The sequence below is a fragment of the Salmo salar genome, chromosome 14, assembly GCF_965601325.2.
Source record: "Salmo salar chromosome 14, fSalSal1, whole genome shotgun sequence".
NCBI classification, from domain to species: Eukaryota; Metazoa; Chordata; class Actinopteri; order Salmoniformes; family Salmonidae; genus Salmo; species Salmo salar.
In genome coordinates, this window is record NC_138304.1 from 44,904,777 (window position 1) to 44,930,336 (window position 25,560).

At 43.5% G+C, this 25,560-nt stretch overlaps 1 protein-coding gene across 2 annotated transcripts; it reads left to right on the forward strand.

Annotated features, from left to right (window-relative positions):
• Positions 1 to 269: 269 nt before the first annotated feature.
• mpz (myelin protein zero) lies at positions 270 to 23,885 on the forward strand. Of its 2 annotated transcripts, none has more exons than XM_014141044.3 (6): positions 270 to 425; positions 3,451 to 3,617; positions 5,199 to 5,412; positions 6,126 to 6,255; positions 6,661 to 6,709; positions 18,053 to 18,283. In XM_014141044.3, exons 1-6 carry the CDS (start codon positions 380 to 382, stop codon positions 18,140 to 18,142), a joined length of 696 nt encoding a protein of 231 aa, XP_013996519.1. In that variant the 5' UTR covers positions 270 to 379; the 3' UTR covers positions 18,143 to 18,283.
• Positions 23,886 to 25,560: the final 1,675 nt, after the last annotated feature.

A 25,560-nucleotide genomic window follows, 5' to 3' on the forward strand; every position in this document is an offset into this window, starting at 1 on the left:
CAGGTGGGTGCAATTAACTATCAGGTAGAACAGAAAACCTTAAGTACTCGGGACCTCGAGACTCGAATTTGAATACCCCTGTCCTGTCCTATCACACACAGTAAATGACATCATTCTGGGACAATACATGATGTGGTAAAGAGTGACGGTGTAGATTGTTGTACATTTGAGGTGTAGGTGGAGAGAGGGAGAGAGGGAGGAATGGGCCGGGCCGTGGAGAGAGAGAGGGGTGTGGTTGGGTATAAACCCTGGGACAGTAGGGTTCTGTTGTTGTCCTCTGTCCTGGCACCGTGCATCACTCTGTCCTATCTCTCCATCGCTCCATAGTGGGACTCCTCCGTCTGCAACATCCCTTTAGGAACCCAAAGACTCAGGAACCATGCTGACCATTTTGGCGCTAGCATCGGTCATACTGCTTGGAATAGGTAAAGATGGTATTTGATTTGTCTTTATATATCCTTAATCTCAGCCCTAACCCTAATTATTTTCACAATTATAAGGCCACTGTAATGTGAAGTGTAACTGCGTTCAATTTCTTTAATTTAAGGTTAAAAAAAGTTACTTCTAATATGTTAATTCTATGACTAAACCTTCTAATTTGATTTGTGAATAGCGCTGCCAGACCTTTATCAACATCTGGGTTAAAGGTCAAAGAGCACATAGGGTCAGTTACACAATTTGAATAAATAACAGATATGATGAATGATCTCCTATGCTTTACACAGGCTTGGTATTTCATTCTCAGCTGTACATTGAATTAATCCCGTCGGTCGCTGACTCTGGGTGAACCTGGGTGACTCTGGGTGACTCTGGGTGACTGATATTGGTAGATATTAATTAAAGGGAAGGCAAGTAAAGGAAACCTGTCAGATGATTGGTTGGTCTTGTAACACATTGTTATGCGGATGTTATATTGTGACGAAATTCCATAAGGCTCACAAAGTTAGAGTGAGGGTATCAATATTGGGGCTCACTCTGAGACAGTGTGTTGACAGCATTTTTACACTTGAGCAGAGATCCTTTTTCTTTCCCCCTGATTTTTACAGCTTTGTCAAAATGTTTATTAAAAACGTCAAGTCTTATTCCATTGACATGTTCTCTGCTGGCTGACATCAGCTATTCAAGGACGCTGGAGTTGTGATCTGCTGTGAACATTTTTAATGTGCATTTCTTTATATATCCACTACCGTTCAAAAGTTTGTGGTCACTTAGAAATGTCCTTGTTTTTTAAACAAATGCACATTTTTTTGTCCATTAAAACAACATCAAATTGATTCGATATACACTGTAGACATTGTTAATGTTGTAAATGACTATTGTAGCTGGAAACGGCAGATTTCTTTATGGAATATCTACATAGGTGTACAGAGGCCCATTATCAGCAAACATCACTCCTGTGTTCCAATGCCACGCTGTGTTAGCTAATCCAAGTTTATCATTTTAAAAGGCTAATTGATCATTAGAAAACCCTTTTGCAATTATGTTAGCACAGCTGAAAACTGTTGTTCTGATTAAAGAAGCAATAAAACTGGCCTTCTTTAGACTGGTTGAATATCTGGAGCATCAGCAATTGTGGGTTCGATTACAGGCTCAAAATGGCCAGAAACAAAGACCTTTCTTCTGAAACTCGTCAGTCTTTTCTTGTTCTGAGAAATGAAGGCTATTCTGTGCCAAGAAACTGAAGATCTTGTACAACGCTGTGTACTACTCCCTTCACAGAACAGCACAAACTGGCTCTAACCAGAATAGAAAGAGGAGTGGGAGGCCCTGGTGCACAAATAAGCAAGAGGACAAGTACATTAGAGTGTCTAGTTTGAGAAACAGACACCTCACAAGTCCTCAACTGGCAGCTTCATTAAATAGTACCTGCAAAACACCAGTCTCAACGTCAACAGTGAAGTGGTGACTCCGGGACGCTGGCCTTCTAGGTAGAGCTGCAAAGACAAAGCCATATCTCAGACTGGCCAATAAAAAGAAAAGATTAAGATGGGCAAAAGAACACAGACACTGGACAGAGGAACTCTGCCGAGAAGGCCAGCGTCCCGGAGTCGCCTCTTCACTGTTGATGTTGAGAATGGTATTTTGCGGGTTCTATTTAATGAAGCTGCCAGTTGAGGACTTGTGAGGCGTCTGTTTCCCAAACTAGACACTCTAATGTACTCCCACTCCTCTTTTCTAATGATCAAATAGCCTTTTAAAATGATTAACTTGGATTAGCTAACACAACGTGCCATTGGATCACAGGAGTGATGGTTGCTGATGATGGGCCTATGTACGCCTATGTAGATATTCCATAAAAAATCTACCGTTTCCAGCCACAATAGTCATTTACAACATTAACAATGTCTGCACTGTATTTCTGATCAATTTTATGTTATTTTAACAGACAGAAAATGTGCTTTTCTTTCAAAAACAAGGACATTTCTAAGTGACCCCAAACTTTTGAACGGTATTGTATAGTGTATAACATGATTTGTGTGCGAGTCAGTATCTTGAATCAAAAGGAATTCCTAATACCCCCAAATACTAGGGATAATAATTGATGATGGCAATGTTTGTAGATGTCATTACATTGGTGGTGGTTAATGTACTGTGGTATGTATTGCATTTACTATATTAGTTTTATATAGATTTTATTGCAAATACAGAATTTACATTCATATTTCAAAGACACAACATAGAAAAATAAGCTATGGATATTTATATTCTGTGGATAGTTTTTGTTTTGTTGAGCTTTTTAGTTAGTATCAATCAACTCCAATCCTTGTTGTCTGCCATCATAACTCATGTTCATATGGCATTGTGCCCTTGGATAAACATTGTGCCCTTGGATAAACAGTGGTTGTGTGTGTATGGATTTTGAAGTGTATGTAAAAGGTTTTGAAACCGAAGAAAAATGTTGAAAATAACATGTCTATTCCACTAGGTCTACTTGTCTGTCTTTTCAAAGTAAATTAAATGGTCCATCCAAACCATACTAGTTTTGAAGGTTGTGTTGGTTTATTGATGTGAATACAAGGGGTTAGAACGATAGACTCGACAATAGTCTGGAAGGATAGTCTTGAAAAAACGCCTTGCAACTCAAAAACATTCTCTACTCCACTCTATCCCTTTGTCTCTGTCTTATTACCCAGGGACAAAGTTTTGGCATGTGCAGCTAAGATTTTTCTTATTTAACCCTGCGTGCCCCAGTCCACTTTCTCATCTTGTCTGTTTTTATAGTATTGTCCTTTTATATCCCCAGAAAAATAGTTTTTAACCGTGCAGTGCTGATCTTCCGTGTTTATATTTTGTATTGAAAGCGCCATAAAAATGAACAATGGTGAAACATACACACATAGATAAAATGCTACAATGGTGATGGGGTAAACAAGGAAGTGTGAAAAGAGGTTATTATGAACCACATGAGTGTTCATCTTTGTCATTTAACCCCGTCTTTAACCCCAATAGTGCCCCAGCAGTCGGAGGCCATCGTCATCTACACGGGCTGGGAGCGTCACGCCCTGGTGGGGTCAGACATCCGTCTGTCATGTTCATTCTTCTCCTGGCGCTGGACTTCCGATGACGTCACCTTCTCCTGGAGCTACCGGGCCGACGGAGCCAGGGACAGCATCTCTGTATATAACCACCTCTTCTTTATCAATCCATTATCCTCCTCTATCACTCCATCCTCTATCACTCCATCCTCTATCACTCCATCCTCTATCACTCCATTCTTTATCACTACATTATCCTCCTCTATCCTTCTCTATCACTCCATCCTCTATCACTCCCTTATCCTCCTCTATCATTCTCTATCACTCCATCCTCTATCACTCCATCCTCTATCATTCCATTATCCTCCTCTATCCTTCTCTATCACTCCATCCTCTATCACTCCCTTATCCTCCTCTATCATCTATCACTCCATCCTCTATCACTCCATCCTCTATCACTCCATTCTTTATCACTACATTATCCTCCTCTATCCTTCTCTATCACTCCATTCTCTATCACTCCATCCTCTATCACTCCATTCTCTATCACTCCATTCTCTATCACTACATTATCCTCCTCTATCCTTCTCTATCACTCCATCCTCTATCACTCCCTTATCCTCCTCTATCATTCTCTATCACTGCATCCTCTATCACTCATCCTCTATCATTCCATTATCCTCCTCTATCCTTCTCTATCACTCCATCCTCTATCACTCCCTTATCCTCCTCTATCATTCTCTATCACTCCATCCTCTATCACTCCATCCTCTATTATTCCATTATCCTCCTCTATCCTTCTCTATCACTCCATCCTCTATCACTCCATCCTCTATCATTCCATTAACCTCCTCTATCCTTCTCTATCACTCCATCCTCTATCACTCCATTATCCTCTTCTATCCTTCTCTATCCTTCTCTATCACTCCATACTCTATCACTCCATCCTCTATCACTCCATTATCCTCTTCTATCCTCCTCTATCCTTCTCTGTCACTCCATCCTCTATCACTCCATTATCCTCCTTTATCCTCCTCTATCATTCCCTTATCCTCCTTTAACTTTCTCTATCACTCCATTCTCTATCATTCCATTATCCTCCTCCTCACTCAGTCCTCATCTCCTTCTGATTGTACTCATCTCCCCATCTCACCCTGACTAGAGCCCTGGTCAAAAGTAGTACACTAAATAGGGAATAGGGTGCTACTTAGGATGCAGACTTTCACTCGGTTCTCATCTCCTCCTCAATCCCGTCCTCTCACCTGGTGCCAGCTCTTTCATTTCAGTCTCTCTCACCTTATCTGACTGTTTCCATCTTATTATGTCTCTCTCCTCGTTGTGACTTGCCCTCCATGGCTCCCAATCTCCCCCTTTTATCCCCCTGTCTCTCTCTCTCCTACTCTCATTATCTATCTCCTTCTCTCCTCCGCTTTCATCTACTTCTTGCCTCCCTCTGAAATGATATCACTTCCTTCCTTCTTACTCCTCTCCAAAAACAGTTAATGAACTTTACTCACAAGCATCTTCTTTTAACACATTTCATCTCACACTACTGGATGGGCTGGTCTAAAATGGCACCTTAGTATTCCCTAATTTTAACCTTTACCAATACAAAAGTAGTTCACTACATAGGGAATAGGGTGCCATTTTGGATTCAACCTTAGCCTAGATGTAAAACCACACAAGAAAGAAACTGAATACCTTCCCTGTTCTGTGCTCCAGGTCTTCCACTACACTGGTGGTGCCCCCTATGTGGACAACAAGGGACCGTTCAGAGACAGGCTGGAGTTTGTGGGGAACCCTGGTCGCCGGGATGGATCCATCCTACTCAAGAACCTGGACTACGGAGACAACGGCACCTTCACCTGTGACGCCAAGAACCCGCCTGACATAGTGGGACGCGCCTCCAGTGTCAGACTGCTGGTCTTTGAAAAAGGTGAGAGCATAGAATCACTAGCCTGAGGATCAGTCTGTTTGTTACACTCCATGCTTTGGCATGACAAGTAGTGGCAAAGGAGCGGCATGATGTCACAAACAGATCTGGGACCGGGTTATAGGATTACATGTATACAGTTCCTAGAATAGATATTGGCACCCTAGCAACATGCCTAATAAATCCATCTGCCATCTTGGTCAGGAAAACTTAAATTCTAGAAACGGATCAAATTCTATCTAGGTTTATACAGACAGGTCTATTTCATCAACCACTGTAGTGAATTAAAAGGGCCGTCATCACAATCAGAAGCAGCGCAGTGCTACAATCATCCAGAATCATGATCAGAATTCTAAATCAGGCTGCACACTTAAGCAAGCCCTTATTTGTGCTAATATGTTGTTTAATGTCAAAGTGTTTTCTTGTCTTCTTCATATTTCTCTCCATCCCTCCCTCTCTATTTTCATCCTCATTCCTCTTGCTCTCTTTCCAATTTCTTTCTTTCTTTCTCTATTTGTTTTTCTCTTTCTTTCTTTCTTTCTTTCTTTCTTTCTTTCTTTCTTTCTTTCTTTCTTTCTTTCTTTCTTTCTTTCTTTCTTTCTTACTCTTTCTTACTCTTTCTTTCTTTCTTTCTTTCTTTCTTTTTTTTTCTCTCTCTCTCTCTCTCTCTCTCTCTCTCTCTCTCTCTCTTTCCCCACCCCCCTTCACTCTCCCAGTTCCCATCCAGGCTGGAGTGATCACGGGGGCCATCATCGGTGCGGTGCTGGGTCTGTTGGTGCTCGTCGTGGTCATCTACTATCTCATGAGGTTCCTGGTGGCCCGCAGAGTCTTCAACCTCAGTGTCAGGTCAGTGTCCCTGTGCCTGGGTCTGAGGTCCAAGCTTCAGCTCATTCTGTATGTCTTAGCTGTCACTAGGTGGTTTTTATCTGATTTGATTGAACAGATAGAGAGAGATAATAAAAGTGCAGAAAGTTAGGGACAGGTTGTATCAAAGCTAGCCATGTGTGTCAGAGGCTGAGGCATTGCCCCTAGACCAGCCCTCTGCACAGGAAAGAAGTTGACATCTATTGACACTTTAAAGTCTATCTATGTAGCTGTGTCTCATAACCTAGCTGGAGAAACAGTGCTGTGTTCTTTGCGATAGCTATAAGGCAGGCAGTACTATACTGTTACAGGAGCAGAACATCCCTTTGACCACCGGAGGCAGAGGTTCTACATCCTCCTGACTTGGTTCTCTTTTGTTTCCTCCAGCAAACATGGAAAGAAAGGGAAGGGTAAAGAGGGATCTCAGCAGAGACAGGCAAGTCCTCTCAGCGTCGGCTCACTCACAATGACTACACAACATTAGCATCGCACTCAGAACAACTACACATCGACAGCACGTCACTCACAACAACTACACATCGACAGCACGTCACTCACAACAACTACACATCGACATCACCTCACTCACAACAACTACACATCGACATCACCTCACTCACAATAACTACACATCGACATCACCTCACTCACAACATCTACACATCAACATCACCTCACTCACAACAACTACACATCGACATCACCTCACTCACAACAACTACACATCGACATCAACTCACTCACAACAACTACACATCGACACCACCTCACTCACAACAACTACACATCGACAGCACCTCACTCACAACAACTACACATCGACAGCACCTCACTCACAACAACTACACATCGACAGCACCTCACTCACAACAACTACACATCGACATCACCTCACTCACAACAACTACACATCGACATCACCTCACTCACAACAACTACACATCGACATCACCTCACTCACAACATCTACACATCAACATCACCTCACTCACAACAACTACACATCGACATCACCTCACTCACAACAACTACACATCGACATCACCTCACTCACAACAACTACACATCGACACCACCTCACTCACAACAACTACACATCGACATCACCTCACTCACAACATCTACACATCGACATCACCTCACTCACAACATCTACACATCGACATCACCTCACTCACAACAACTACACATCGACATCACCTCACTCACAACATCTACACATCGACATCACCTCACTCACAACAACTACACATCGACATCACCTCACTCACAACAACTACACATCGACATCACCTCACTCACAACAACTACACATCGACATCACCTCACTCACAACAACTACACATCGACATCACCTCACTCACAACAACTACACATCGACATCACCTCACTCACAACAACTACACATCGACAGCACCTCACTCACAACAACTACACATCGACATCACCTCACTCACAACAACTACACATCGACATCACCTCACTCACAACAACTACACATCGACAGCACCTCACTCACAACAACTACACATCGACAGCACCTCACTCACAACAACTACACATCGACAGCACCTCACTCACAACAACTACACATCGACATCACCTCACTCACAACAACTACACATCGACATCACCTCACTCACAACAACTACACATCGACATCACCTCACTCACAACAACTACACATCGACAGCACCTCACTCACAACAACTACACATCGACATTAGCTCACTCACAACAACTACACATCGACAGCACCTCACTCACAACAACTACACATCGACAGCATCTCACTCAGAACAACTACACATCGACAGCATCTCACTCAGAACAACTACACATCGACATCACTTCACTCACAACAACTACACATCGACAGCAGTTCAATCACAACAACAGCTCACAACTACAGCACACAAGTGCCTTACAACACAAGTCATGTCAGAGTACAGCACCTACAGTATATAACAGCTCATACTATAACACCATGGTTACACACACAGTCCCAGAACCACACAGTCCCATTACCACACAGTCCCAGAACCACACAGTCCCAGAACCACACAGTCCCATTACCACACAGTCCCAGAACCACACAGTTCCAGAACCACACAGTCCCAGAACCCCTCGAGCTAAAGTACCACCCCTCCAATCTCTTATCCCCCCCCTTAATTTTAAACCTCCTCAAAGGCCAGACAAACACAATGGGTAAATAGCTTTAAGGCATAATGATAATAACACAGAAGAGCAGCACTGTGAAATGGCTGCAGCAAGGTCCTGTTGTACAGTAATTCAATTCCCTGTGAATGGAACTGATTTGCTCTCAGTGGGAGAGAAAGGAGAATACGAGGGAGACCTGCTGATTCTACCTCCTTTGAGTCAAATGTAAATCACTGGCCCATTATTGGCTCACAGTTATCCCAAATTACACAGAGTCACACTGCGGATAAGTGCAGGGCTTGGGGATGGATAGCTCTTAGGCTGCGTGCCAAAAGGGCACCCTGTTCGCTATACACTGCACTACTTTTGACCAGAATAGTGCATTATATAGGGAATAGGGTGCCATTTTGGGACATGACCTTAGTATTGGATTAATAAAACACTCATTATTTCTTGTGTGCTTTTGGGATTAGCAGGAGTTCCTCCAGGGCGAATCAAGTTTTATTATTTTGTGAGAGAGATTTCTTGTTAAATAGATGATGATGTATGACATGCTGTTAAACTACAAACACCTAAATACCTATATTATTCCATCCTATCGATCAATTCAACTCAGTGTAAATATGAAATAAACTAAGACATCTTCATGGAAGTAGTCAAGGGACTAGGTTTGCAAAATTCGGGTAACTTGAAAAAAATATCCAGAATTTCCTGAAGCAGGAATTTTGGGAAAACCTGGACATTTTGGGAAATTTGACAGAATTATACAACCCTACCAGGGAAAGTGTGGCATGTAGTCACTTTCTTATAGCATTGTTCAGAAACATATATAGAAAAGCAAGTATGCAGCTAGCGAATATACTGTAGCACTGGGTCGTGGGCTTGCGGCTGGAGGTCAGTACAGTATCAGGGCTTAGAGGCAGGGTTCGCTTCTGTTTACCTCAGTACCCGAGTGATCACTAATTCTCATATTCACACAGATCCCTGGCTGCATCCCAAATGGAATCCTATTCCCTATATCAGGGGTAGGTAACTAGATTCAGCTGCGGGCTGATTTTTGTTGGAACGGATGGTCCGGGGGCCGGAACAGAATTATAACAATATGTATACTGTAAATTGACCACAATTAAGCCCAGAAAGAGATTGTACTTGAAAATAAAACAAATGTCATACCTTGATTTCATTGAGACACGATCACATATCTCTTTTATCTGTGAAAATACTTGGGAACATATTTCCTACATTAAAACATTTCTTGTTGAATTCCTGGTAATTTTAGTATTTTTTGACCTAAAACGAAGGAAAAAAAATCCCCCAAAATGTTGGGGATCAAAATAAATCACTCGCTGGTCAGTTTTGGCCACGGGCCACCTGTTGCTGACCACTGACCCATATAGTCTACTACTAGCAGAACTCTATGGGCCTCGGTCAAAAGCAGTACACTCTTTTAGTAATAGTGTTAAATCCTCTGTATCCTGTGTATGTGAACAATAAACATTGATTTGATTTTTGTCAAAAGTAGTCGACTATACGGGGAATAGAGTGCTACTTGGGAAACACACACTGTCACATGACTGACAGTCAGTCACACAACGCCCAGAGGTTGGCTGCATAAATGAATAATAAAACACAAAGCCAAAGGTTTCTGAAATATAAACAAAGTCTCCCCATGTGTGATTCATTTCTCCTCACAATGGCTGCTCTCTTTTAAACCTACAGTATGTAAACACGTTTACAGGTTAAACCTACCGTATGTTAACACATTTACAGGTTAAACCTACAGTATGTAAACACGTTTACAGGTTAAACCTACAGTATGTAAACACGTTTACAGGTTAAACCTACCATATGTTAACACGTTTACTGGTTAAACCTACAGTATATAAACACGTTTACAGGTTAAACCTACCGTATGTTAACACGTTTACAGGTTAAACCTACAGTATGTTAACACGTTTACAGGTTAAACCTACAGTATGTTAACACGTTTACAGGTTGAACCTACAGTATGTAAACACGTTTACAGGTTAAACCTACAGTATGTAAACACGTTTACAGGTTAAACCTACCATATGTTAACACGTTTACTGGTTAAACCTACAGTATATAAACACGTTTACAGGTTAAACCTACCGTATGTTAACACGTTTACAGGTTAAACCTGTGGTATGTAAACACGTTTACAGGTTGAACCTACAGTATGTTAACACGTTTACAGGTTAAACCTACAGTATGTTAACACGTTTACAGGTTGAACCTACAGTATGTAAACACGTTTACAGGTTAAACCTACAGTATGTAAACATGTTTACAGGTTGAACCTACAGTATGTTAATGCATTTACAAGTTAAACCTACGGTATGTAAACATGTTTACAGGTTAAACCTATAGTATGTTAACACATTTACAGGTTAAACCTACGGTATGTTAACACGTTTACAGGTTAAACCTACAGTATGTTTACACATTTACAGGTTAAACCTACAGTATGTTTACACATTTACAGGTTAAACCTACAGTATGTTAACACGTTTACAGGTTAAACCTACAGTATGTAAACACATTTACAGGTTGAACCTACAGTATGTTAATGCATTTACAAGTTAAACCTACGGTATGTAAACATGTTTACAGGTTAAACCTATAGCATGTTAACACATTTACAGGTTAAACCTACGGTATGTTAACACGTTTACAGGTTTAACCTACCGTATGTTTACACATTTACAGGTTAAACCTATGGTATGTTAACACGTTTACAGGTTAAACCTACAGTATGTTTACAGGTTAAACCTACAGTATGTTAACACATTTACAGGTTAAACCTAAGGTATGTTAACACATTTACAGGTTAAACCTACAGTATGTTAACACATTTACAGGTTAAACCTAAGGTATGTTAACACATTTACAGGTTAAACCTACAGTATGTTTACAGGTTAAACCTACAGTATGTTAACACATTTACAGGTTAAACCTACAGTATGTTAACACGTTTACAGGTTAAACCTGTGGTATGTAAACACGTTTACAGGGTTTTCATATGTAGGGTTTACTTACACTCTAAAACAGGCCTTATCTACATCCCAAATGTCATCCTATGCAGTACATAGTGCACTACTTTTGACCAGAGCCCTTTGGGCCCCTAGCCAAATTAGTGCACTATACAGTATAGGGAATAGGGTGCCATTTGGGACACAAATAGGGTTTTCATATATAGGGTATGGTTACAGTCGTAAAACGTCCCGTTTGATCAAAATGGCCTTATTTAGTGCTACGCTGACTCGCCACAATGTTTATCCGCCACTGTATCTTCATTATTTCTGTTTGCTGGGCTTGCACAACGATAACTGCATCCCAAATGGCACCTTATTCCCTATATAGTGCACTACTTTTGACCAGAGCCTCTATAGTGCACTACTTTTGACCAGGGCCCTATGGGGTGTATTTTAGTTATTTTTATTTTACCTTTATTTTAGGAGGGAGTCACCATTATAGGGTACCATTCAAAAGTAATGCACTATTATATAGGGAATAGGGTGCCATTTGGGATGCAGATCTCGTGTGGCTTCTTCATTCACCATTACTGAGGGAGGGAGGGAGGGAGGGAGGTGGAACAGCTAGTAGCTGACTGCCCTGGAGGCTGAAGCAGCAGCACACAATCAGGCTGTACTGGAATGATAATACAGTGCATTTAATATTAATCCCAGCTAACGCTCCATCCCTCAACTCCTTCCTCTCTCTCACTGACTCATTCACATTCTCTTTATCCAGGCGCTGTCTCCCCCTTTCTTTCAGTCACACCTCCCTCCTTCTCCTGTCTGTCTATCCTTCGTCTTTTCTCTCCAGATGGCCGTGAGAAGCCCCTGTCTTTTATTCTTTCTCTTGCTCTGTCTTTTTCCCCACAGGTGACCGGTTAGTCGTTAGCGTTTGGATCTGTTTATGTTTAACTGATCCATCCTCTAATCAATCTCTACCTCTCTACCAATCTTTACCTCTCTACATGTCTCTATACCCATCTCTTCCTGTCTCTCTACCTGTCTTTACCTCTCTACATGTCTCTATACCCATCTCTTCCTGTCTCTCTACCTGTCTTTACCTCTCTACATGTCTCTATACCCATCTCTTCCTGTCTCTCTTCCTCTTTACCTGTCTCTCTACCTGTCTTTACCTCTCTACATGTCTCTATACCCATCTCTTCCTGTCTCTCTACCTCCCTACCTGTCTCTCTTCCTCTTTACCTGTCTCTCTACCTGTCTTTACCTCTCCACATGTCTCTATACCCATCTCTTCCTGTCTCTCTACCTCCCTACCTGTCTCTCTTCCTCTTTACCTGTCTCTCTACCTGTCTCTACCTCTCTACATGTCTCTATACCCATCTCTACCTGTCTCTCTTCCTCTCTACCTGTCTCTCTACCTCCCTACCTGTCTCTCTTCCTCTCTACCTGTCTCTATACCTGTTTCGACCCCTCTACCTGTCTCTACCTCTACCTGTCACTCTACCTCTCTGCCTGTCTCTACCTCTCTGCCTGTCTCTACCTCTCTACCTCTCTACCTCTCTGCCTGTCTCTACCTCTCTACCTGTCTCTACCTCTCTACCTCTCTACCTCTCTGCCTGTCTCTACCTCTCTACCTCTCTACCTCTCTACCTCTCTACCTCTCTGCCTGTCTCTACCTCTCTACCTCTCTACCTCTCTACCTCTCTACCTCTCTACCTGTCTCTACCTCTCTACCTGTCTCTACCTCTCTACCTCTCTACCTCTCTGCCTGTCTCTACCTCTCTACCTCTCTACCTCTCTACCTCTCTGCCTGTCTCTACCTCTCTACCTCTCTACCTCTCTGCCTGTCTCTACCTCTCTACCTCTCTACCTCTCTGCCTGTCTCTACCTCTCTACCTGTCTCAACCTCTCTACCTGTCTCTACCTCTCTACCTGTCTCTCTATCTCTCTACCTGTCTTTACCTCTCTACCTGTATCTCTACCTGTCTCTCTACCTCTCTACCTGTCTCTACCTGTCTACCTGTCTCTCTACCTGTCTCTCTACCTCTCTACCTATCTCTACCTCTCTACCTGTCTCTACCCACCTCTACCCACCTCTACCTGTCACTACCTGTCTCTCTATCTCTCTACCCACCTCTACCCACCTCTACCTGTCTCTCTGCCTGTCTCGCTGTCTGTCAGTGAGCTGTGTTAGTATTCAGGCAGGGACTGAGCTCCTAAACCCCTCTCTAGTCACCTTCTGACTGATTTATCTGGCTGCGCCCGAAATGGCACCCCGTTCCCTATGGGTTCTGGTCAAAAGTAGTGCACTATATGTATGGGCCTGGTCAAAAGTAGTGCACTATATAGGTATGGGCCCTGGTCAAAAGTAGTGCACTATATAGGTATGGGCCCTGGTCAAAAGTAGTGCACTATATATACTGTATACTGCCCTACAAATGCAAAACTCACTAACTACGAATTTGGTGAAATGTCTTTCATCTGTTGTAATGACACAAGAACAAGCCACTTGATCAGAATATATCATGGGGTGCCAGAAATTGCTGTCTGTCTAGACAGAAAAATACTTTGAAGTCAGATTTTGCCTTTGTTGTGCAGTAGCAAGGAATAGGGAATAGGGTATAGGGAATAGGGTATAGTGAATAGGTTTTAGGTAATAGGGAATAGGGTATAGGGAAAAGGGTGCCATTTAGAATGCAATATCTGTCCATAGCCACTGTAACTGGAGCAATGTACCTACCCTGTACCCTGTCCATAGCCACTGTAACTAGAGCCATGTACCTACCCTGTATCCTGTCCATAGCCACTGTAACTAGAGCCATGTACCTACCCTGTATCCTGTCCATAGCCACTGTAACTAGAGCCATGTACCTACCCTGTATCCTGTCCATAGCCACTGTAACTAGAGCCATGTACCTACCCTGTATCCTGTCCATAGCCACTGTAACTAGAGCCATGTACCTACCCTGTATCCTGTCCATAGCCACTGTAGAGCCATGTACCTACCCTGTACCCTGTCCATAGCCACTGTAACTAGAGCCATTTACCTACCCTGTACCCTGTCCATAGCCACTGTAACTAGAGCCATGTACCTACCCTGTACCCTGTCCATAGCCACTGTAGAGCCATGTACCTACCCTGTACCCTGTCCATAGCCACTATAGAGCCACGTACCTACCCTGTATCCTGTCCTTAGCCACTGTAACTAGAGCCATGTACCTACCCTGTACCCTGCCCATAGCCACTATAGAGCCACCTACCTACCCTGTATCCTGTCCTTAGCCACTGTAACTAGAGCCACGTACCTACCCTGTACCCTGTCCATAGCCACTGTAACTAGAGCCATGTACCTACCCTGTACCCTGTCCATAGCCACTGTTGAGCCATGTACCTACCCTGTACCCTGTCCATAGCCACTGTAGAGCCATGTACCTACCCTGTATCCTGTCCATAGCCACTGTAGAGCCATGTACCTACCCTGTACCCTGTCCATAGCCACTGTAGAGCCATGTACCTACCCTGTACCCTGTCCATAGCCACCGTAGAACCATGTACCTACCCTGTATCCTGTCCATAGCCACTGTAGAGCCATGTACCTACCCTGTACCCTGTCCATAGCCACCGTAGAGCCATGTACCTACCCTGTACCCTGTCCATAGCCACTGTAGAGCCATGCACCTACCCTGTACCCTGTCCATAGCCACTGTAGAACCATGTACCTACCCTGTACCCTGTCCATAGCCACTGTAGAGCCATGTACCTACCCTGTACCCTGTCCATAGCCACCGTAGAACCATGTACCTACCCTGTACCCTGTCCATAGCCACTGTAGAGCCATGTACCTACCCTGTACCCTGTCCATAGCCACTGTAGAACCATGTACCTACCCTGTACCCTGTCCATAGCCACTGTAGAGCCATGTACCTACCCTGTACCCTGTCCATAGCCACTGTAGAGCCATGTACCTACCCTGTACCCTGTCCATAGCCACCGTAGAACCATGTACCTACCCTGTACCCTGTCCATAGCCACTGTAGAGCCATGTACCTACCCTGTACCCTGTCCATAGCCACTGTAGAGCCATGCACCTACCCTGTACCCTGTCCATAGCCACTGTAGAGCCATGTACCTACCCTGTACCCTGTCCATAGCCACTGTAGAGCCATGTACCTACCCTGTACCCTGTCCATAGCCACTGTAGAGCCATGTACCTACCCTGTACCCTGTCCATAGCCACTGTAGAGCCATGTACCTACCCTGTACCCTGTCCATAGCCACTGTAGAGCCATGTACCTACCCTGTATCCTGTCCATAGCCACTGTAGAGCCATGTACCTACCCTGTACCCTGTCCATAGCCACCGTAGAACCATGTACCTACCCTGTACCCTGTCCATAGCCACTGTAGAGCCATGTACCTACCCTGTACCCTGTCCATAGCCACCGTAGAACCATGTACCTACCCTGTACCCTGTCCATAGCCACTGTAGAGCCATGTACCTACCCTGTACCCTGTCCATAGCCACTGTAGAGCCATGTACCTACCCTGTACCCTGTCCATAGCCACTGTAGAACCATGTACCTACCCTGTACCCTGTCCATAGCCACTGTAGAGCCATGTACCTACCCTGTACCCTGTCCATAGCCGCCCAGTGTATATTTCTAGTAGCGTCTCTTTTTTAGTCATTCAATTAGATTCGTCTGACCTTTTCCTTTTCACTAACTCAGAAGCCACTTTCCTCCGCTGTATTTTCCGTACCAACCATGGCTGAGTCCCCAATGGCAGCCCTATTCTATTTAGTGTGTATTCATTTTAAACCAGGGCCCATAGGTTTCTTGCCAAAAGCAGTGCAGTATATAGAGAATAGGGGGCATTTGGGATATACCCTATTCCTTTACCCCTTGAGCTTCCTCTTACTTACAATATACCCCTTTAAATAGTAACCACCTGTGTGTGGCCTCTCTCTCCTGTGCCCTTGCCTTCCCAGCCCACTCACATGTCTTTAGCTGCAGTAAGATGAGGGTTTGCAGAAATATTTCATTTGCTATCATTATCAAGGTCCATTCTATAGTGCTGATGAATGAGTGAGTGAACTGATGCACATGTGGATTGTGTTGATTCAGTTTTGATTCAGTGACAAGCTGAATGTGAGATGTATAGCATGTGAGATATGTACCATGTTAGATGTGTAGCATGTGAGATGTGTAGCAGGTGAGATGTGTAGCAGGTGAGATGTGTAGCATGTGAGATGTGTTGATTCAGTGTTGATTCAGTGACAAGCTGAATGTGAGATGGGTAGCAGGTGAGATGTGTTGATTCAGTGTTGATTCAGTGACAAGCTGAATGTGAGATGTGTAGCATGTGAGATGTGTTGATTCAGTGTTGATTCAGTGACAAGCTGAATGTGAGATGCGTAGCAGTCCTGTGTTAGATGTTAGATCTGTATGTAGCAGTCCTGTCTCTAACTCAAGGATGCTTGTTTTGTCACACCCTGCAGCCCTGGAGACCTCCCCCCATCACTTGCCTACCCCTTACCTCCTAAATGTACCTCTCTCTGTCTCTTTTCCTCCTAAATGGACCTCTCTCTGTCTCTTTTCCTCCTAAATGGACCTCTCTCTGTCTCTTTTCCTCCTAAATGGACCTCTCTCTGTCTCTTTTCCTCCTAAATGGACCTCTCTCTGTCTCTTTTCCTCCTAAATGGACCTCTCTCTGTCTCTTTTCCTCCTAAATGGACCTCTCTCTGTCTCTTTTCCTCCTAAATGGACCTCTCTCTGTCTCTTTTCCTCCTAAATGGACCTCTCTCTGTCTCTTTTCCTCCTAAATGGACCTCTCTCTGTCTCTTTTCCTCCTAAATGGACCTCTCTCTGTCTCTTTTCCTCCTAAATGGACCTCTCTCTGTCTCTTTTCCTCCTAAATGGACCTCTCTCTGTCTCTTTTCCTCCTAAATGGACCTCTCTCTGTCTCTTTTCCTCCTAAATGGACCTCTCTCTGTCTCTTTTCCTCCTAAATGTACCTCTCTCTGTCTCTTTTCCTCCTAAATTGACCTCTCTCTGTCTCTTTTCCTCCTAAATGGACCTCTCTCTGTCTCTTTTCCTCCTAAATTGACCTCTCTCTGTCTCTTTTCCTCCTAAATGGACCTCTCTCGGTCTCTTTTCCTCCTAAATGGACCTCTCTCTGTCTCTTTTCCTCCTAAATTGACCTCTCTCTGTCTCTTTTCCTCCTAAATGGACCTCTCTCTGTCTCTTTTCCTCCTAAATTGACCTCTCTCTGTCTCTTTTCCTCCTAAATGGACCTCTCTCTGTCTCTTTTCCTCCTAAATGTACCTCTCTCTGTCTCTTTTCCTCCTAAATGGACCTCTCTCTGTCTCTTTTCCTCCTAAATGGACCTCTCTTCTCTTCTCTGATGTAAAGACCTTCAATCCTAATCCATCTGTTTTCTCATTTTTAACACGGCCATCTCTCCCCCATGTCCCCCGTGCTAACACACCTCTCCTCTCTCCTCTCCTCCCTCTCTCCTCTCCCCCTCTCTCTCCTCCCCTCTCCTCCCTCTCTCCTTTCTCACACTCCTCATTTCCTGCTGAAGTGACTCCTCTCCTCCCCTCTTCCCTCCTCCTCTCCACAGGTCCCAGTTCTCTCCATCGGGGACCCGTCCAAGCTGAAGACCGCCGCCTCAGAAAAGAAGAAGCAGGAGTCACGCAAGGATAAGAAATAGGATACGGAGAGCAGAGAGCTAGAGCCCCAAAATACAGCCCACACAGCCCACACAGCCCACACAGCCCACACAGCCCAGCACAAAGCACTGAGACAGCCAGGGAGAGCAGGAACATGGGGAGGGGACTCACCCAAGGGGGAGAGGCCTGACAGGGTGCTGATGACCATTGAGCTGGAGCTCTCCAAGGGGGACAAAGAGGGGGAGGGGAATGGGGGTGGGTCCTCCTCAGCCAAATCAGCCAGTTTCCTGTCCCAGCTCACCAAAAAACTGACCCTGAAATAAGTGAATGAGACAGACAGGGGTTTTAAACGGAGGACGATACTGTCCGAAATCATACTGGAGAGAGAAGCAGAGGAGGGTCTTAGAGAGGCGGTCCTAATGACCTAAAAGGCTACGTCTCAAATAGTACCCTATCCTTATATAGTACACTACTTTAGACCAGAGCCCTATTGGTAGTAGTGCATTATATAGGGAATAATAAGGTGCCGTTTGGGAGGCAGAGTAAGTCTGTCTAGTACAGTATATTCCTTCCCACGAGATCTAAGCCTTTACAACTGAAACGATCATCATTACGATCTTAATGCCACACTGAGGAGAACATAGACACAATACTGAGGAGAACATAGACACAATACTGAGGAGAACATAGACACAATACTGAGGAGAACATAGACACAATACTGAGGAGAACATAGACACAATACTGAGGAGAACATAGACACAGTACTGAGGAGAACATAGACACAGTATTGAGGAGAACATAGACACAGTATTGAGGAGAACATAGACACAATACTGAGGAGAACATAGACACAATACTGAGGAGAACATAGACACAATACTGAGGAGAACATAGACACAATACTGAGGGGAACATAGACACAATACTGAGGAGAACATAGACACAGTACTGAGGAGAACATAGACACAGTATTGAGGAGAACATAGACACAGTATTGAGGAGAACATAGACACAATACTGAAGAGAACATAGACACAATACTGAAGAGAACATAGACACAATACTGAGGTGAACATAGACACAATACTGAGGAGAACATAGACACAATACTGAGGAGAACATAGACACAATACTGAGGAGAACATAGACACAATACTGAGGAGAACATAGACACAATACTGAGGAGAACATAGACACAATACTGAGGAGAACATAGACACAATACTGAGGAGAACATAGACACAATACTGAGGTGAACATAGACACAATACTGAGGAGAACATAGACACAATACTGAGGAGAACATAGACACAATACTGAGGAGAACATAGACACAATAGTGATTCCAAAAGTATGATAAGTCAATGAAAACCCTCCAACTACTAACTGTTACTGTCAGGTCATGAAACATGCCTTCTGGATCGCATCATCTGACTGCTGGTTGGATAACATCATCTGACTGCTGGTTGGATAACATCATCTGACTGCTGGTTGGATAACATCATCTGACTGCTGGTTGGATAACATAATCTGACTGCTGGTTAGACCACATCATCTGACTGCTGGTTGGATAACATCATCTGACTGCTGGTTAGACCACATCATCTGACTGCTGGATGGATAACATTATCTGACTGCTGGTTGGATAACATCATCTGACTGCTGGTTGGATAACATCATCTGACTGCTGGTTGGATAACATCATCTGACTGCTGGTTAGACCACATCATCTGACTGCTGGTTGGATAACATCATCTGACTGCTGGTTAGACCACATCATCTGACTGCTGGTTGGATAACATCATCTGACTGCTGGTTGGATAACATCATCTGACTGCTGGTTGGATAACATCATCTGACTGCTGGTTGGATAACATCATCTGACTGCTGGTTAGACCACATCATCTGACTGCTGGTTGGATAACATCATCTGACTGCTGGTTGGATAACATCATCTGACTGCTGGTTGGATAACATCATCTGACTGCTGGTTAGACCACAACATCTGACTGCTGGTTGGATAACATCATCTGACTGCTGGTTAGACCACATCATCTGACTGCTGGTTAGACCACAACATCTGACTGATGGTTGGATAACAACATCTGACTGCTGGTTGGATGACAATATCTGAAAAGCTTTGTTTCCATCCTGTCATCTTAGATTTGATGCAAGGCAGTATTTCTCTACCACGTCTGTCTGACACTCATCACAAGGGTCCTGGATACAGGGACAACCCAATTTGTTATTTTCAGCTGTGTCCCAAATGGCATCTTGTTCCCTACATAGTGCACTCTGGGCCTTGGTCAAAAGTAGTGCCCTATGTAAGGAATAGGGTGCCATTTGGGAGACAGAGTCTGGCTTCCCCCTCACACTGGCGTTCTCTCTTTCCCTTTCCTCCTTTCAGTGGAACACTTTGTATTCAGACTCTTCTCATTCAAACTGTTCAAGTGGTTTGAAAAACTTTTAATGCCAACTCTTTCACATCCTCTCTTTCCTATTTATCTCCCCCTCTCTCTCGCTCTCTCTCACCCTCTCTCTCCCCTTCTCTCTTGCTCTCGCTCATTTCCCTTATCTCTTTCTCTCCAATAGATTTTCTGAATCTTATTTCTCAAGGTCTTAATTTCCTTCCACCTGACTGCTTCAGCTTCCATAGACCATACCCCTTTAGACCACACCCCTTTAGACAACACACATTTAGACCCCACCCCTTTAGGCCACACCCCTTTCCATCTGCTCCACCTCCTGATGCACTTGTCCTATCTCATTAAGCCCTATGAAAGAGTAGTCCTATCAAACTCAGTGTCTCCTCTGCAGAATATACAACATATAACCCCTCCAGCTAGCATCAAGTAGAGCTGACCCAGTATAGACATGCAGTGTAATATATGGACCCTGCTAATGTAGAGATACTAATGACTTCAGGGAGGGGTCAAATAGTTCCTGAAATTTCTATTAATGTTTCCTGCTGCTGGTTGCTTAGCTCAATGGCTCAATCAGATCAGATGAGAGTGGTGTGGAAAGAGAGTGTGAGTGCACCCTGCACTGACGAGTTAGAGAAATATGATTCCAAGCTCTCAGCTTGTGTCGATGGGTTCAACCCGTAGTTCATTTCACCGGGTGATTCAATCCCTTCACATTTGAGCTAATGGAGGTCATAGTTCTACACTGGACTCTGCTGCTTGGCTGTCGGTGCATGCTGAAGGTTAGGTTATTTCTGGCTCCATAAGGGCGTATACAGGATTACTGTAACAGCTGCAAAACAGGAAAATACTTGTTCGTTTGTGACTGAGAGTATATCCCGAATATCATTCTGTTCTCTCTGTTGTTGTGACTGAGAGTATGTCCGGAATGATACTCTATTCTCTCTGTTGTTGTGACTGAGAGTATGTCCGGAATGATACTCTATTCTCTCTGTTGTTGTGACTGAGAGTATGTCCTGAATGGCACTCTATTCTCTCTGTTGTTGTGACTGAGAGTATGTCCTGAATGGCACTCTATTCTCTCTGTTGTTGTGAATGAGAGTATGTCCTGAATGGCACTCTATTCTCTCTGTTGTTGTGACTGAGTCCTTGAAATTATGTCACGTTGACAGCCAGTCGACATTCTCAGGCCCTGACAACAGAGGGATACCAACAAGTGATTCATCCTTATACTCCTCCTGGTTATTTTGGTCCCGTTAATCCGTCCTGCATGTGTCTCCCCCACTCAGATCATTATTTTAGCACTTGCTGGCAACTGGATCTCTCTCTCTGTCTGTCTCTTTTTCTCTCTCTCTCCCTCTGTCTCTCTCTCTCACACAGACACTCTCTCTCTCTATCCTTTAGTGACACTAAGCTATGTTCCCTCATAGATTACCCAATCCACTCTCCACTCCATACTTAAGCCTCTTCTATCTGTATAGATACAGACTGTATCAGACGTCTTCTATCTGTATAGATATAGACTGTATCAGACCTCTTCTACCTGTATAGATACAGACTGTATCAGACCTCTTCTATCTGTATAGATATAGACTGTATCAGACCTCTTCTACCTGTATAGATACAGACTGTATCAGACCTCTTCTATCTGTATAGATATAGACTGTATCAGACCTCTTCTATCTGTATAGATATAGGCTGTATCAGACCTCTTCTATCTGTATAGATACAGACCTCTTCTATCTGTATAGATATAGACTGTATCAGACCTCTTCTATCTGTATAGATATAGACTGTATCAGACCTCTTCTATCTGTATAGATATAGACTTTATCAAACCTCTTCTATCTGTATTAGATATAGACTGTATCAGACAAACTCATCTCAAACAAACTCAGCAATTCTTTCTTCTTCTTCCTCCTCCTCTTCTTCCTCCTCCTCTTCTTCCTCCTCTTCTCTCTTTTTCAAACTCAGTGATGGACACCACTCCTCTCCTCCACCCCCCTGATCACCAACACCTCTCTCACTCCCCCACCAATGCCACCACACCCCTGCACGTTTATTCACCCACCATTTCTGCTGGTTGGAATGCCACGTCGCTGTCTTCTGCCCAACTATTGGCCAGGGATGGACACTGGGCAGAATCATCCTCATTAGTTCTCATTGAAGACTTTAATTTAGCTATAGCTCTCTGCCGGTGGCAAAAGTGTGTGTTTTATGTGTCTGTGTGTCTAGTCAGACTGTCATGTCAAACAAAAGATGAGGGAAAAACTGTGTATATGTATGTCACCCTAAAGTAAATAGTTATACATTACATTTTACTTTACATGTGCACGAAAACACATGGAGACCATGTTTTGTTTGAGAGAGGCAGACATGTGATAGATCTTCTTATGACATTTGATCACATTTCTGCTCTTGTATCTGGAGGAGGATTCTGTGTGGCTGTTCATTGTTTTTGGTGCATATTTTCCAGGAGTGGAAAATAAAATCATTTTTCATTTCAGGTGTTTGTAAACTGCATGGTGCCACAGGAGGCACTGGCACAGTGAGGGGGAGATTATGGGGAGGACAGCTCTCTCTTTCAAGATCCTTACCCTGAGCTTCTGTTCTGAAGGCTTGATAGGCTATTCAAGGTGGTTAGTGTAGTTCTGAATGCTTGATAGGCTATTCAAGGTGGTTAGTGGAGTTCTGAAGGCTTGATAGGCTATGCAAGGTGGTTAGTGTAGTTCTGAAGGCTTGATAGGCTATGCAAGGTGGTTAGTGTAGTTCTGAAGGCTTGATAGGCTATGCAAGGTGGTTAGTGTAGTTCTGAAGGCTTGATAGGCTATTCAGGGTGGTTAGTGTAGTTCTGAAGGCTTGATAGGCTATTCAAGGTGGTTAGTGTAGTTTTGAATGCATTCTGTTCTTTTAGCTGTAGTCATAGGGAGTGAGCTAGTGTGAAGCACACCACGGTTCATTAAGGCAACAGGAACTAGATATCTCTGTTTACCCCAACACTGTTTAACCAACTATCCATCATCAGATGTGTAGTTCGAATGTTTCTTTCATTCCTCTTTCAGTACGGCCACACAGACTCCTGATACAATACTACAAACTGCATTAAAATGTCTTCACACTGTTTTGTTGGATGTATTGTGTACTGCATTAGTTTAGGTTGTTAGATAACATTCCTTTCTTAGAAATTTTAAGCGCCTTACATTTTTTATGTTTTTTTATGCTTATAATTGAAGTGTACTAGTAATATAAATTCCACAGTCATGTAAAATGTGTTGTAACGGGAAGGTAAATAAAAATGTAAGCATCAAACGCATGTCGGTTGAATAAGAAGAATAAAATAAACTCAATTTAAAATGTCTATTCTCCATGTCTGTTTGAGTCAAATATATTATGATAAGCCATTGGATCATTTATTTTAGGGATCGAGGTGGGGGCCACAAAAAATCTGAGCGCGTCATGAGGGGGCCGCAGTGGCTCCCGGGTCTGCATACCCACACATGCAATCAGGGCCGGCCTTAGACTTTTAGAGGCCCTAAGCGACATGTTGTTGGCCTCCCCACCATGCGAGCAAAACATTTTAGGGGCCCCCATCTTGACAGCAGAGAAAAACATTCATAGTTTTAGCGTTCATTTCCTTCTATTCTACACATTTTGCCATGGGACGTAGAGAAAATGTAGCAGTTTTTAAGCAAATTTACTGCAATTCTACAAATTTTGCCATGAGGCGGGAGAAAAATGTGCAGTTTTACAGCTAATTTCCTGCAATTCTACACATTTTGCCATGAAGCGGGAGAAAAATTAGCAGTTTTATAGCTAATTTCCTGCAATTCTACATGTGTTGCCATAGGGTGGAGCAAACTGTTTGCACACACATTTCTACCCTTGTACATGGAGGGGGATTCTGTGTGTTTATAATTTTTTTGGTGCATATTTTCCAGGAGCGGAAAATAAAATAATTTTTCATTTCAGGTGTTTGTTAACTGCAGGGGGCTACAGGAGGCACTGGCACAGTGAGGGGGAGATTATGGGGAGGACAAGGGAGGTAAACTTCAGATGTTGCCCGTGGTAATGTGATTATAAAAAAGAAGGTGGTTGCTGGGAGGAAAATACTTTGGCGAGAGAGAGACTTATCTTGTGTGTTAAGTCAAGCCAAAGTCCATATGTATCAGTAAAGATAAGGCCTCAGCTCTCTCTTTCAAGATCCTTACTCTGAGCTTCTGTTCTGAATGCTTGATAGGCTATGCAAGGTGGTTAGTGTAGTTCTGAATGCTTGTTAGGCTATGCAAGGTGGTTAGTGTAGTTCTGAATGCTTGTTAGGCTATGCAAGGTGGTTAGTGTAGTTCTGAATGCTTGTTAGGCTATGCAAGGTGGTTAGTGTAGTTCTGAATGCTTGTTAGGCTATGCAAGGTGGTTAGTGTAGTTCTGAATGCTTGTTAGGCTATGCAAGGTGGTTAGTGTAGTTCTGAATGCTTGTTAGGCTATGCAAGGTGGTTAGTGTAGTTCTGAATGCTTGTTAGGCTATGCAAGGTAGTTAGTGTAGTTCTGAATACTTGTTAGGCTATGCAAGGTGGTTAGTCTAGTTCTGAATGCTTGTTAGGCTATGCAAGGTGGTTAGTGTAGTTCTGTATGCTTGTTAGGCTATGCAAGGTGGTTAGTGTAGTTCTGAATACTTGTTAGGCTATGCAAGGTGGTTAGTGTAGTTCTGAATGCTTGTTAGGCTATGCAAGGTGGTTAGTGTAGTTCTGAATGCTTGTTAGGCTATGCAAGGTGGTTAGTGTAGTTCTGAATACTTGTTAGGCTATGCAAGGTGGTTAGTGTAGTTCTGAATGCTTGTTAGGCTATGCAAGGGCGTAAAATGTTTTGTTTTGGTCACGTAGACCGGATAGGTGCAGTAAAATGTGTTGTTTTACAGGGTCAGCCATAGTAGTACGGAAGCCCTGAAGAAAATTAGGGGTAAGTGCCTTGCTCAAGGGCACCAACAGATTTTTTACCTTGTCGGCTCGGGTATTCGAACCAGTGACCTTTTGGTTACT